The 16,279-nt window shown below is 35.6% G+C and overlaps 1 protein-coding gene across 6 annotated transcripts in view; it reads left to right on the top strand.

The window, feature by feature from the left end:
• The window catches only part of LOC143244237 (plexin-B-like), a 124,728-nt gene that overhangs the window by 73,127 nt on the left and 35,322 nt on the right, over positions 1 to 16,279 (top strand). For all 6 annotated transcript variants that reach the window (XM_076488541.1, XM_076488542.1, XM_076488546.1 and 3 more), the window contains 8 exons: positions 4,276 to 4,452; positions 5,838 to 5,966; positions 8,406 to 8,506; positions 9,782 to 9,926; positions 11,764 to 11,923; positions 13,273 to 13,369; positions 14,437 to 14,545; positions 15,322 to 15,450. In XM_076488541.1, coding sequence (XP_076344656.1) covers positions 4,276 to 4,452; positions 5,838 to 5,966; positions 8,406 to 8,506; positions 9,782 to 9,926; positions 11,764 to 11,923; positions 13,273 to 13,369; positions 14,437 to 14,545; positions 15,322 to 15,450 — 1,047 coding nt within the window. The remainder of the gene's footprint in view (positions 1 to 4,275; positions 4,453 to 5,837; positions 5,967 to 8,405; positions 8,507 to 9,781; positions 9,927 to 11,763; positions 11,924 to 13,272; positions 13,370 to 14,436; positions 14,546 to 15,321; positions 15,451 to 16,279) is intronic.

Genomic DNA, 16,279 nt, shown 5'->3' with positions numbered 1-16,279 from the left:
TGAAGATTTAAATCGAACTAAATTTAACGATTGGGGTCTTATCTGCGGGTCGCGGATTCAAATTCTAGATCCGACCATATGTATTCACCCTTTATTCCGTGGGGGCGTTATAATGTGCGGTAATTGTCGCTGTTCGTCGGTAAAAGAGTAGCCCAACAATTGGCGGTGGGTGATGTTGTCTAGTTGCCTTCCTTCTAGTCTGTTACTGCTATATTAGCGATGGCTAGCACAAATTGTTCTCGTGTAGCTTTGCGCGAAATTCAGAACAAAAAAACCTGTCCGTGATACGAAACTGAAGTCAATGCATTTCAGAACGACTGGTAGGGGTATTAACACTTTTATTGATAAGGAGAGAACAACGTTTCGACCTTCCTAGGTCATCTTCAGGTTAAGAAAGAGAGAGTTTAAAAGTGACCGTTGCCGGATACATACTAGACACTTTCCTTAAGACATGCCAGCAACAGTCACTTTTAAACTCTTTCTTAACCTGAAGATGATCTAGGAAGGTCGAAACGTTGTTCTCTCCTTATCAATAAAATGGGTTTCTCGTCATCAAGAAAAACTGACGTCACATAAGGGGACATTTGACGTTGCAATTTCTACTGTCACTATGTCAATAGAATGTACACGTGCCATGAATCGCGAGAAGAATTGTTCACTCTGTATGCTGCAACACAGCATGACATATGGACTTGAAAAGCAAGAAATAGAAAATATCTTTTACTCTTAATTTTGGTTTTATTTGCTCTTGAAACAGAACACTTTTTAGGAACCCTGCGGAAGCGCATCTAATCATGCATTTGCAGTATTCCACAAACAAAAACACCGAAAACATTATTTCGTTTCTCGCTAATAAATTATCCGGCAGCCTACTGTCGGATGCGTGTGTTGTTTTCGTATAATACTGATTAGTTACAAATAGTTGAGTGTAAAAACATTTGGCCATTACCTTATAATATACAATATACCAGTGAGAAAAATACACCCAGTTCAGAAAAACAAAATCGTCTCATTAAATAGTTAAACAAGAAACAGAAGATGTATTAATATTTCGTGGATTTGCCCTTTAAGGTAGGAACGCGGTAAATCGTTACAATTTTAGAAGTCTGCGCCCACGGTATGCCACCTCCTCCTACACAAACGCTCGTATCAAAGAACTTGAAGAAAGTTATTTTTTGATGATGTCGGTAATTTGGCACGTTCGAGAGCAGACCACACATGCTCATAAGAGTTCGTTGACCAATGACCAAAAGAGAGTGGTAATACACTGACCTTCAAGCCTGACTGATAGAGGAGGAACCACATTGTGAATGAAAGCGCTTCCTTTGATGTAGACACGTGAAAAGCTTTGGTCAAAACCCGTGCTGTATAAGTGTAGCAATTTCTATCGTACGGCACCATCTCACTTTTTTAGCTTGGAACCAAAAATAAATACACAACTTTTACAGGTTATTTTCCCTTGATCATCTCTTCAGGGGAGTAGTTGTTAAACCCAGGGGCGTGTCTCAAAATACAGGAAGTTTTTATGGTATCGGAAATTACCATTGTTGATATTGGTTGGATGCGGCTTCTAGGCATTCTTACGTTGTATACCTTATACTATAAAGATAATTCCCAGTAGTACTGAGACAAACTTGCATCTATGTAATACTTAATAGCCATACTAATTGCCAGGTTGATTCGGGGTTTCGCCCAGAGTACATAGCTTACTTCAATTGCAACGTCCGTTTCGTGTAGGTCATTTTCCTCCTCCTCCAAAAAAAAAAAAAAAGCGTTCATTCTGGTTTTGGGACACCCGGACCGTTACAAAATGTGTTGTTTTTCAACGTGACCAGAACTAAGCTATCATTTACTGTGGCCAGTGATATTGCATATGACCTGTCGATACCTCTCTAGCCTTGACCGTTCTTCTGTTGTTTATCTCTATAACCTCGGAAAAATTGGTTAATTCCCGCAAACCTTTCGGACGTAACCTGACAATTTGTAACCATCAACGATCTATACCTGTATTCATACGTCAGAATAATTTTCATATGTCATTGAGATGGTCTGTGTGTATATTTGGAGGTGTTTATTACTGATTGATAGCCCGTGTATTTCTGTGTAGAATCGGTAATAATGATTGCAAGTATGAAACTTGCCCATGAATAAATTAATTAGTAACACACACAGCTAATACAAATTAGGGAAGGTTGATCTTGGGTCTCTTTAATTTATTTTTTAAAGCCAGAGTTAACCGAGGTATGCTTGTTTGATGGGCCTGGCTTTTTCTAGTTGGGCTATAGGGAGTAAGTAGTGAGGTCAACTGCAACTCGACCTGCTTGTAAAATAACTTGTAAATAATAGTATTATAGTTATGCTTTTAGCTAATATTTGAAGATGGAGAAGTGGAGGAAGTCGCCAAAGTAAAAACATTGCTTTAAAGCTGCCTAAAGCTACAGTTTGCTATCTCGCTGGTGATCAGACCCTTTTTGAATTTGGGAAAAAAACAACAGCTGAACAATCTAAATAGTTCGTGAGTCGAGGCCCAGCATGGCCAAGCGTGTTAAGGCGTGCGACTCGTAATCTGAGGGTCGCGGGTTCGCATCCCCGTCGTGCCAAACATGCTCGCCCTTTCAGCCGTGGAGGCGTTATAATGTGATGGTCAATCGCACTTTTCGTTGGTAAAAGAATAGCCCAAGAGTTGGCGATGGGTGGTGATGACTAGCTGTCTTCCCTCTAGTCTTACACTGCTAAATTAGGGACGGCTAGCACAGATAGCCCTCGAGTAGCTTTGTGCGAATTCCAAAAACAAACAAACAAATCGTAAGTCGATGCTTTTGGATAAGTAGTCCTATCATACACTCAGTGACACTTGCCGTCTCCTTATTGCTGTCACCACCTCGTATGAAATCTGTACATTCAATATATTTTTCTCCTAGGTGGTATAGGCGCCCTCCATTTTTACAAACAAGTATACGTACATTAACAACTCTATTAGCTTGACATAGCTTTTTTTGCCCCTCCATTCCTTTCCAAGGCTCTAATTCCATGTGGAATGTTACAAATAGGCAGGGTGTCCCTCGTCTTGGGGAATTTTCAAAAACAAACAAAACGTCGTCTACATAACGAGATACCGATCCAGGTAAATATCTGTAACTTTATTTAATTGGTTGCTGACTTTTGTAGTTCATTACCTAAACAAAATAATGTATAAGCTAAGACTGAGCATGTTTGATGTTTGACCTATTATTTGATAGCTTCATCCTCCGTATTTCTGTGTTGGAGGCTGTAGCTGACAATTGCATTTAGTACTAAATACTAAATCTGTCCTCTATTCCTTTTTCCGCTGTGATTTGTGTAAAATAGTGGTGTTAAAAATCCATACTCTAATTCCAGTATCCAGTGGCATAAGAGAAAAAAATAATCCACTTCGCTATCTAGTTCATACTGAAAACTTTCAGTCAGTTTACTAATATCAGTAACGTCTCAACCAATATCGTATCCCAGCCGGTCTGAAGAGCCCTGGTACTGCGCGAAAGGCCTCCTCGGTACTGTATGAAGCAGATATTGTGTAGATGATACAATATTGTATACAGTAATTTTTCATTTCACTTCGAAGCTTTGTAATTATATTTTTAACACACATTTCCATCTATACTGGTTAAAGTCAAGCAGTGATGGTTCAAATCTGCACGACCCTAACTATAAGTCAGGGTTTACTACTACTATATTTAAATCAAGTTCGCTGGATTTATGTATTTTTTCATGTTAAATCTGAAAATATTCGTATTGTTTTCATCTCCATATATGGTTCTTAAATGACGTAGTTTATGAAGTGACGTATAAGCTTATGTAATGAAAGTAATTCATCATTATTTTAGTATTACGAAGTGAATTATGCATTATTAGCGAAAAGTGTATTTATTTATTAGAAATCAACTGTTCTACTTAGCCTACGTTAGAAACAATTTTTATTTGTTGTTTCATTCAGAAGTAGTCTTAACATTAAGTTTTATGTATCTCGTTGTGATATGAAAACTCTGGAATTTGTGTTAATGACGCAAAGGTTCCTTAGCGTCCGATTTGTTATAGTGTTGTTTAATTGGTATTAGTGGCTTAGCTAAACTACCCCACAAGTAATATCTTCAAAGTGTTAGCTTTCAAAACTAAGTGTAATGGGACGTCTTTAACTGTGGCCAGTAAAATTCATCGCGTGTTCTCAACACTAGGTTTCGGTTATTTCATGTAAGTCGAGATGCTCTGTTAGCCTAACGTTCATCTGTGTGATTTCAGAAAGCGGGAAACATCCTAAACTTTTGTAACGAGACCATTAAACTGAACGGCTCCATACCCGTCCAACAACAGGCCTCTGTGGTCTACTTCAGTACGACCTTGACGTCCGTAGGATTTAGAAGAATTGGTCAACACACAGTGGCGTTTGCAGGGACAAGAGATGGAATCCTAAAGATGGTATTGCTCTAGAAGGACATATTTTATTCAGATGTCATCATTATTAAAAGTTGATATTCCAGTCCAAAGTCTCGTGTTTTTGATCCCAAAAAATATTTGATGGCTGATGGCCTTGAACAGAATGGTCATAGAAACATTTTTAGTCTGTCTGCTACGCATAATTAACACTAGTTATTATTAATTAAAGTTATTTTTATAGAAGTTTAGTAGCTCTCTTGGTAGAAACTAGTACGAAAATACATCTGTTTAGAAACATCGGGAATACCTATATGAAGTCAGTACTTACAGCTGGATCTCTCTAGATCCGAAAACTGTTAGGGATTACATTTTTCTTAAGTGTGAACACAGAAATATCACAATTAATTGTTAGGTTGTCTCGGTTGCGTTGCGGATTGATATTTCACTGATATAAGTAAATATCACTCCATATCGAGTAATAACGTAACAGTTATTTTCCAAAACTTGTTATTCCTGCACCCAACGATAGGGAACGATTTTTGTTTAGGTAACTTTGCATTAAACCCCGTGTTTACTCCAGTGTTCTAATACAAGACATTGGCTGTTTCCGTATGATGATAGATTTTCAGAAGAGTGGGCTTCCTAAGTACGTATATAAACCTTATTGACGTATTTGGTTTGATACCACTGTTATTGGTTTAAGTACTTGACTCGCAATCTGTGGTTTGTGAGTTCGAATTCCGTCAGCAAACACAGTTGCTCTTTCATCCATGGTAGTGTTACCATGTTACGGTCAATATCGCTATCATTGGTAAATAGTAGCTCCCAAAGTTGGCTGTGTACGGTGTTCAATAACCGCCCCTCTAGTCTATCGCTTCAAAATTAAGGACAGCTAGTGCAAGTAACTTTTCTGTCGCTTTGTGAGAAATTGAATAAACAAATCAGTGTAATTTCAATCTTTGACGTCTTTCTTTTTGAAATAGTTTAGTGAAATTAATCCTAAGCAAGTGGATAAAGCCCAAATTGATATGGAGAGGAGAAGAACTTTTGAAAAGTCTGTAATTTCTGTTATTGACGCCAGAGGTCCGTATTTCTGGGTTTGTATACTGTTAAATTAACATTTTATATTCCATTGCATTTTGAAAAGTCTAATTTTTATTGTTGACGCCATATTTCTGATTTTGTGTGCTGTTTAAGTAACATTACGTTTTATATTCCATTGCCTTTTGAAAAGTCTGTAATTTCTGTTGTTGACGCCAGAGGTCCGTATTTCTGATTTTATGTGCTGTTCAATTAACATCACGTTTCACATTCCATTGCCTTTTGAAAAGTCTGTAATTTCTATTGTTGACGCCATATTTTTGATATTGTGTGCTGTTTAATTAACTTATAACATCATAGCGTAATAACGAACCACTGTGTTTCAGCTCTTCATTAGTAGCCCAGCGAGAACTAAAGAGTTTGATGAAGTTATTGTGGATGAAGGTCATCCCATAATCCCTGGCTTACATCTTGACTCAACTGGCGGTTTTCTTTATGTATCATCTCAGTACAAGGTATGTGGTTCTATATAATTCACCTGCTTCTCATTATCAAAATAGTAAGCAAACACGAGGAATAAAATGTTCACTGTTTCGTGTCAGTATTTTTTTACTTGATAATTAATTAATGTTAATTATGACGTAATGTTTTGAGTAACTTCGTGCACACACAAGTTAAGGTTGCATTGTTGGTGTTGGTTTCTTTCTTGTTTGATCAGTTTACAACAGAAATATTTTTTTCGGTAATTCTAGTGCATACCAGAGAGATTTTAGGATGCGAAACGTTTTTATTCTGAAAATTAAAAAGAAAACTATTTCAGGCTAAGTTTCGCTATTGTGCCTTCATGAGGGCTAGCGTTACAAGAACTGTTCCTCGCAGTACTACTATTGATGAAACCGCAACGACGAAACGTTGGCTGAAATACATATATATTTTAAATCTCGATAATAAAAATCGTTTGTTTTGTTGTTTTTCTAATTTTATAACACAAGTATTTCCATCATGAAATGTTTGTGTTTATGACTCTAAGGAACAGCACTGGAACCAAATTATATTGTCTTCTCATACTTTGTAGTTTCAGTGTGTCAGTAAGCCTAAAAGTAAATTATCTACATCTTTTTAAGTTCTTTTAAATTTACTTTTATTCTAATAAACTGATATCGTTTAAACTGGGTGTCGTTTAAACACTTTTTGATTTCTTTCCTTGTTTCACCACAACTGCACTCCACCAGGGGGCGAATTAACAATACTGGCTAATTATGAAAATTCTTCCGAACAATCAGTGTTTTTTTCTTTACTTATTAATATTCTAAACAATAGACAATAGTTTTTGTTTTTCCTTCTGGTCCCGTATGTAAGATTTTGTTTACGTACTTTAATTCGGAAACACCAACACATTATTGTGCATGCTGATCCAAATGTATCATTCTGTTATTTAATTAATAAACTTTAATAACTGGTATAAGATCTTGCTGTGTAATTAAACAAGATGAGGATATGAGAAAATGAATGTTGTCACACTAAGAGGAGTCATCTGTTTTAATCACTCACACCACTATAAAGTTGTGTTGTCTGTCAGTCAGTCAGTATACACTAAAAATGACGTCACATAAGATACGCTTAGCGTTTCAGTTTGTAATGTCGTGACATAAGTAAAAAGGTGTGCATGTCATGAACCACACGAAGAATTATTCACTCTGTCGGCTTTTGCACAGCATGGTATACGAACTTCAAAAACGATAAATAAAAATATTTATTATTCTTAATTTTGGGCTTATTTACTCTTGAAACAGAACACTTTCGGAGATCCTACAGAAGTGCATCTAATATACAAAGTCATAAAGTCGAGTAGCTGGTTTGTTAATTATACAGAAGCCCACAGTTACTTCGTTTGAAGAACTTTGTGCGTTATTTGACACGTTACTAAAGTGTACAGGTGTGACCTGCAATATGTAGGCCTAACTTGAACCAAACTTCATAAGGAATTTTCTGAAGTAATAAATCTCCCAATCAATTTCTTTTTCGATTGCATTTTTATCTGCACTTTGTTGGAAATTGGTGCAAGTTTTTTTTTATATTTTTATGAAAGTATTTGTATACATAGTAACGTTACAGTAATTTTTCACGAACTTTATCTTCGAACCACAGACACAAGCCTACTGAAGAGATTGAGAAATTTGCTTTTAAGGTCAGACTATCGGTCGGTTTATCACTTGTGACCGAGTTTTACCCGTTTCGGGTTTAGTGGTGCAGTGTAGGTTATATTGATAAATTATTCAACGATACCCATTCTGCATTATACTTCATGCTTTCCGATGCAACGGCGCCCGCATCGCGCTAAACATGCTCGCCCTCCCAGCCGTGGGGGTGTATAATGTGACGGTCAATCCCACTATTCGTTAGTAAAAGAGTAGCCCAAGAGTTGGCGATGGGTGGTGATGACTAGCTGCCTTCCCTCTAGTCTTACACTGCTAAATTGGGGACGGCTAGCACAGATAGCCCTTGAGTAGCTTTGTGCGAAATTCCAAAACAAACAAACAAACCTATGCAACGGACACATAAGGATGTCTATCGAAACGTATCCTATGATTTCTTAAAAGAATATTTTTTTCAGCCTTGTTCCAGTAGCCTTTAATTAAATCCACCATCTGTAGAAAGGTAAAGAAACTTGCATATATATTTTACATATATTTTATGTAAAAGTTGAATGAAAAATGTCGGCTAATATACAGTACAGCTGCGTTATTTATATACATAAATTTCTTCCAGACATGTCTATTATAGTGAATTGCAGGTTCTAATTAATAACTAAACCTCCACCAAGGAAAATCCGGTTAGCGACTTTTTTCTTTTTTTTTTGAGCGTTTGAAAATGATTTGCCATAAATGTTTGTATACATTGAGGTTGGAATGTTGGAATCTGCTTTCAATTGGTTGATGTCCGTGATTTTACAGATCAGCAAGGTTAACGTACAGAGATGTGAACGCTATAAAACCTGCGCAGAATGTCTAAAAAAGAAGAACCCGTTTTGTGGTTGGTGCTCTTTAAAACGAAGGTGGGTCCAAACAAATAAATTTGATTTTTATGGAGTGTTAAGTAAAAAATAAGAACCCATACTGGGGTTAGTGCCCTTTAAAAGGTAGATACAAGCAAACAAAATCTATTTTTGTGGTCGTACAATGTTCGATACCCTTTACGACAAAGGTAAGTTCAAATCTTCGGTTTACAGGTCTCACAATGATTGGTTGCTCTCTTCAGAATGTAGGTAGGTTCAAAAGTTCTTAGTCCGTAGAGTGGACGATGCTCTTTTAAGTTAAAGTAGGCCCAAAAGGACAAAAGTCGGTGTTGCGGTTGTACAGTGTCCGATGCCCTTTAGAACATAATCGGTGTTTTATTGCGTATAATGACTAGGTCGCTTTTATTGTAACTGAAGTAGACCTAAAAATGAAACGCTGAGTACATTTATATTATTTAAAAAAGTAATCGACCCGAGGAGTCTGAGATCTTTCTTTTTACTTGGATACTCCAGTTTGGACTATGAACTTTAATATCATAAAATAAAATGGCTTTCGAAAACATAAAGCATTTTGGTTAATATTAAACGACATTACTCTTTGACACTGTTTTATTATAGTGCGTTAATTTTTTTTTTCTAAACATTTTAGGTAATAATTGTGTCTCCGGCGTTGCCAGGTGGTTAGGGCGCTAGACTCGTAATCTGAAAATCACGGGTTCGAATTCCCTTTCAGCCGTGGGGCATTATAATGTTACGTTCAATCCCACTATTTGTTGGTAAAAGAGTAGCCCAAGAATTGGTGGTAGGGGGTGATGACTAGCTGCTTTCCCTCTAGTCTTTCACTGCTAAATTAAGGATGGCTAGCGCAGATAGTCCTTGTGTAGCTTTGCGCGAAAATAAAAAAACAAACAAATGAAGAAAATATAGAAGTTTGACCCGTTAACTGTTATGTATTTCACTATAGAATTTCAATGTTTTCACTGTCTTGACGCTTTTTTTTGTCATTCCTTTTGAGTACGAAATGTTTTGGCGGGTTTACGTCAAATAATGTATACTTGAATTTAGTTACGATATCCATAATTCGTTATTATTAGTAATTTAGATCATAAATACAATAGGCTCTTGTGATTATAGTGTTTTAAGCCTATATCGTAAGTTATAAATATTCATAAAAATTACTTATCTCATGGGACATGCATTGGTAAAGCTTTGGATTTTGGAGTTGGTGACCCGAGTTCGAATTCATGTGATACCGTAAAGTTGAAACGATTTTATTTCTGTAAATCTCCATTCATTTTATCACTTTCTCAATAGATGCACCGTTAAAGAAATTTGTCAGAACAGCACATGGTCCTTTACAGAACATAGCGCCCCCAGGTGGTTATCATTAGAAACAAAACAATGTATCGATTTCCAGTCAGTTCGACCAAATCAAATACCATATGCCAGTTCTTCAGTGGTAAGTCTTATTGATGAATGTCTTATCTAGTACAAGTAAATGATAAGGTGTTCTCATGTATAATTGCTTTCATTTTCGTTGTTGGAAACTGGGCATGGCCTATTGGGTTCAATGTGTCCAGACTGAATCCAAGGATTCACGACCCATTGCTCCAGAATCGCGCTTTGCTCCGTAGGGCTGTAGATGACTCACGAAAATGATGGCCAACTTTCACTCTTTTATCACATTAGGGTAGCAAATGCATCCTTCATGCGTCAGTTACTAGACCAAGTAAAGTTTCAACACATAATAAGTTAAAGACGAAGCTTGATAATTTGTTGTTTTTTAATCGAAATACCTGAAATTGAAAAATACACTTATGGAAAGCTTGCTTTACTTAAAGACCTTAGGTTGACTTAATTGTATACTTTAGATTAACTTATAACCCATGACGTTGTGTCTTACAAAGTTATATCGCTTGAACTTGTTGTGTGGTTTAAAATAACTTGTAGATTGTTGTTTTTTTAATTCCAGAGATAACTTCTTTATTCGTTTAACATGTGTTTGAGCGTAAATCTTCATCACAGCTGCTATTTTCTTACACCAGGTGATAAATTTTATCATATCACGTTTTCAAGCGTGCATCGATCAATTCGTCACGCGCGTTCGGGTCGGACTTTTATTATAAGGATTGTACAATTTGAAATAACAAGCTTTCGAACTGAAAATAACAATATGGTTAACATGGAACGTACGTTATTAATATTTGGACTTAACTAATGTTATTTGTCATACTTACTGTTTATTTGAAGCGTAAACTTAAGCATCGTTTTTTGTTCTTTAAATACTGTACTTCAGAAAATAACTGCTTTGCATCAGAAATTACTATTTATATTGAGGCCGTTTCATCCAGAAAACATCGTTTAGGAAAATAGTGACTGGTAATGCTTTTTTGTTTTACAGTTAGTAATAAAATTGGCGGCAAATGTATAAATTTATCTTTTTCATAAATAAACTTTATTATTTGCATTTTAGTTATTTCTTAAATGCTTTTCTAGCGGTTTAGTTTGGACAACCTGACGAATCTGTCGTATTATAAAGGTTACTTAGATATATGTGTGAATGGGATATTTAGAAAATTTGGAAATTCATTCGGGCAAGAAACTGGAGAAAATTTGGAACGTTTGAATTTTTTCCGTTTTTAATCGTCACATAAAATTATCTAAAACAACAGCCCCCGGATTTACAGTTTACGGATTTACAACGCTAAAATCAGGGGTTCGATTCCCTTCTGTTGACTCAGCAGATAGCCCGATATGGCTTTGCCATAAGAAAACACTCACACATTTAAAACAACAGAACTTGATGTTTAGATGCGAGTATCGAATCATGGAATAAATGGCGTAATCGTTTATACACGTAAATTGACGTTTTGATGAAGAAAATAAATTAACAAATAACTAGTTTTTCTGCTGAATAATAACGGATAGTTAATTATGACGGTTTGTCGCATTTTACCTAAACCTAAGATAATTTAGGTTGTTAGTAAAGAAGTGTACATCTAAACCTAACTGCTAACATGCCACTACTGTGTGAGGCCTACTTTAGTTATTATCGTCTCTCAAGCAGCACTAATGAGCCGTGAATTCGGCGAAACTAGTCTTTCAGCGGCAGTGCCGAATCGAAGAAGAGATTAGGGCTTTAAATCACATTTTCATCACTGAAATTCACGTGTTGATAAAGAAAAGAAATTATTAAATAAATAAGGTTTGATATTGTAAAGTTTTATTTTTAAAATACTTCAGAAAAATAAAACGAGAGAAAAACATTTTACATAGGAACACATTTTTCTTATCAGGTGGAACTGATAATCAATCAGTTACCTCAGCTGCCTTATGGCGCCACCTATTTGTGTGTATTTGGTGATAGTGAGCCTGTTACAGCTCGTGTAACTCTGAATGGCTTAACTTGTCAGACGCCTCTATTCACAAGTTGGCCTAGCATTCCAGTAGGTGAAGGTAAGGTTTTTGGTTTTCTTTCCCCCAACATTACACAATGCATTTAGTACAAAATACCCATAACTTCTTGTGAGTTTTAATTAATTTAGCTTTTGATATTTTTGTTTAATTATTATTAAATTTTGGTAAACAAAAAAAATCACCCTCACCTCGAGAGATAGATATGTTTACGTGCTGTTTGTTGTCTGTCATTACCAAACAGAAAATTTAAAGTAATAAAACAGTATCGAATAATTAATAACGAGAAACCCACCTGAAACAAAATGTATCGCGGAACACTCGGTATGGGTATTAACACTTTTACTAATAAAGCAGAGAACAACGTTTTGACCTTCCTAGGTTATCGTCAAGCCTGGCATGGCCAAGCGTGTTAAGGCGTGCCGACTCGTAATCTGAGGGTCGCGGGTTCACATCCCCGTCGCGCCAAACATGCTCGCCCTTTCAGCCATGGGGACGTTATAAGTGACGGTCAATCCCACTATTCGTTGGTAAAAGAGTAGCCCAACAGTTGGTGGTGGTGGGTGGTGATGACTAGCTGCCTTTCCTCTAGTCTCACACTGCTAAATTAGGGACGGCTAGCACAGATAGCCCTCGAGTAGCTTTGTGCGAAATTCAAAAACAAACAAACAAACAAACTAGGTTATCTTCCAGTTAACAAAAAGTGAGTTTGCAACTAACTGTTGCAGGGCACATGTCTCGTACCTAAGACGCGCCCGTCAACGACCAGTTCCAAACTCTCTCTTCTTTAACCTGAAGATGACCTAGGAAGGTCGAAACGTTGTTCTCTGCTTTATTAGTAAAAGTGTTAATACCCATACCAGCCGTTCTGAGATACAGAATTACGATATTGTTCAGAGCTGTAAAAAATACACACAAAAAACAATTATTTTATCCGGTTATTTTCAGGTTATTATTGTTTTTGTTCTGACTTACAAAAATAGTCCTATAATAATAAATAGTAAGCTATAGATCTGGATTCTACTTAAATATATTCTTGAGATTTATAAGTATTATATTTATTAACTTATAGCTAATATTTCTTGTTTGTTGTACCGCAAGTACAGACGTATAGTTGATGTTTGCTGTTGATTCTGTCAAAGGTTCTCAGTTGGAAGAAAATACTACTTACATTTTGAATCAGATTAAATACCTTTAAATTATTGTGATGTAAGCATCACACGAAATTCTATCCATTATCACCCTAATGATTGATGCAGTTGTTCGTCACTGGAGGGAAAAATTCCCTACTGTATCTCCTCCTTAAATCAGTAGTGATTTACTGAAAGTAATAGTATCAGTGGAGTTTCTTATAGATTCTGTGTTTTCAGATTTTCTGTTGTTCGTTCTAGATCATGTGAAAGTGAATCTTGCCGTTCGGTCGAGTGAAACGGACACTGACTTCATCAGTCGGCCGTTTATTTTTTACGATTGCGGCGTACATAGAAGGCAAGTGTATGTTTAGATACGTGCGAGTATAATGTTTGTAAATTTGTCTCTGAAATTAATGATAATGCTGAGTGTGAACTAAAGATAAGGGTGAGGCTGTAGATTTGTTTATCAGCTTGTATAAAATGTAATTTATATATATATTGTAAGGAGTTATCACTATTTCTTCCTTTATGTGGAGCCAAAGTTGGTATGTAAACATAACGTATATTATCATACCATTACGTTAATTATCATAAGTTATCGCACTGTTACACGTATTATCATATTATTATAAACAAACAACTTATGCTAATAATAACTTACAAACTTCCTGTTTTCATTTTGTGCAAGTATCATGCTTAAGCCTAACTCTACCGTATGATAAAACATAATGGTCCACGGTTTTGTTTAAAGCTAGGTGTTTGTTGTTCATTGGTTTGTGACATAATATTGTGTTGTGAACTTACAACAATGATGTGCTAAACACTTCACTCCCGTGTTAGAATTTTTTTTTTCTCCCATTATTGCCACTTGGCTGAAGCAGTACATTTTTGTCTACTTGTTCCTGGGTGTGTAGTTGCCATTCAGCACGCAAATGTTAGTTGTCCAGTAATTATTAATTGTGCCTTCATCGAACTCTTCAAGGCTACCATAGACAACCTAGTGTCCAGTTTACAAGACAAGATCATCACAGTGTACATGCTTACAAACTTTTGGAACAACATGGGTCCTATTAGCCTATCTTAGTTGTTCCACACTCCAAACTAAACTAATTTGAAAAAAAAAAAGTTTAAAGCTAGTCCTTATTATTAATACACTTATCAAGCTATTTCTTAAACTTGTTGAAATTTACTGCCTTTGAAGGCAACCCATCCTGAAAGCTAACCACCCTACTACAGAAATCAAACAGTCTTAGCTGAAGATGATTCATTTGTTGCCAGAATTTATACTTGTGTCCTTTAGTCCAACTGTTCTCACTGTTAAATATATATGAAATAGATACAAATAGTTATTATTTCTGTATGTCCAGATGATACATCTAAGTTAAATGTTTAAGGAACATAAATTTGGTTTACTTGGTTTAGATGTAAAGCTTGTGTTACAAGTTCATGGGCCTGCAGTTGGTGTGCTCATCAGAATCTGTGTACCCATAATGCATCACTCTGTTTGAAACATATTATTGTTGGAGAAAGTGTAAGTTTGGATCGTTGTTTCTATTGCAACTAAATTTGTTTCTGTACAACTGGTTTCGTATTTGATTCACTACATGATGTTTTTTCTTTAAGTACTCTGAGAATATGAAGGTTATCAACTGTGGCTTAGACTTCAGTATAATGTGTTTTTTTACAGTGGTGATCTAAAGAAATATTTTATTTCCTAATGAATTGTTAGAGAGAAATTCATATTGTCAGATGCTTTTTGTTTTTTTATGTATAATAGATGTTCCCTGGTTGATTTAAATATAATATGCTCACACATAAAATGAAGAATCACATTTATAGTCACTGTTTATTTGTATATTACGATAGTTTAAATTCATTGTTCTCTTTGTATATTTAGTGACAGATAATTCAAATTATGAATTTCCAGCTTATATGAAAATCCAATGGTTCATTCATTGAGAAGGAGGGGGACTAATTTGCCCTGGTTCCTCTGCTGTTTTCAAAGTGATTATTACACATTTTTGGATATTACATTATCAGTAACAAACTTCTTGTATTGTAGCCATGATGAGAAATGTTGAGTCTTTGGTAAATCTTACTTGAAAACTGTATCTCAGAAAAAGTGACTTAGAAACAACAATCACAGCTCATTGTTAGTGCTGGTGTATTATAGCCAGGATTTAATGAACAAAAAATGTGTAGAGTGAGATACAATTTATATGAGGTTATGTGCAGCAGTCTCTTTATGTTTAAGTATCATTTGAAATTATAAATACAGTATTTGGAATTTGGTGTTTTTATCTACAGAATCCTGCCAATACTCTCATAAAAAGGCATTATCACTGCCCAAGCTTTAACTTGAATGGGGAGATCTTCATTCCTGATGGTGTGCAGAAAGAAATTATTGTAGAAGTGAAAAACTTGCTGACACCACTGGTTAGTAGACAAACTTTTATTTATTGTAGAATAAATATTTATTTTATTTGGTGAAACATTTCATCCAGTTTTGAAGTTTGTCTGGTTATCAAATTTAATATCTTGGTTATTATTAATGTTGTAATTTTTTCATAATAAACTTTCAAACTCACAGGAGATGAGATAGGGTTCTGAATTTCTGAACTTGTGAGCTGGGTTTGAATTTATGAGTTACCATGAAATATTTACCTGCATATTAAGCTGCAGGTGTTTTATAAGAGTGGCAATCAGTTCCTTAGCGTGGGTGTTAGGATGCTGCTGACTGGTTGATTTCCCTTTGGCCAGTAGTTCAAAATTATGGACAATGGTAGATAACCTTAGTAGCTTTGACATAAATACAAATGTAAACCTATTAGTTGCTAATGAAGTGTTGTAATATTAAAAATCAGGCCACTCACCATTTATATTACACTCACTGCATATGTAAAAGTCTTTTCTATTTCTGTAATCCAAGAAAATAATTGAAGACCTCTTGACTAATGGAAGAAAACTTCATTGGGAACTCTTAATTAATCAGATACTTATTCTAAGAACTAAAGACAGAAAATTAAGAATGTATAACAGTATGTCAACCATGCTTATATTTACTATGTGTAGCTTTTCACCCAATACCAGGACTTGTCAGTAGTGTTCGAGACATTACTTATCATATTGCATCATCCAACAATAATTTAGTATATAAATAGAACTTTACTTACTTAAAAACATCATTATCTTATATCAGTGGTGCACAAACTTTTTGAGTCAGGGGTCACAGACTTCTTGTAACTGTTGGGGGCCACAAAAAAGT

This window comes from Tachypleus tridentatus, chromosome 2, assembly GCF_004210375.1.
Source record: "Tachypleus tridentatus isolate NWPU-2018 chromosome 2, ASM421037v1, whole genome shotgun sequence".
In the NCBI taxonomy this organism is placed as follows: domain Eukaryota; kingdom Metazoa; phylum Arthropoda; class Merostomata; order Xiphosura; family Limulidae; genus Tachypleus; species Tachypleus tridentatus.
The sequence above is the reverse complement of the archived record's forward strand: the minus strand, read 5'-3'. Positions and strand labels throughout refer to the sequence as shown.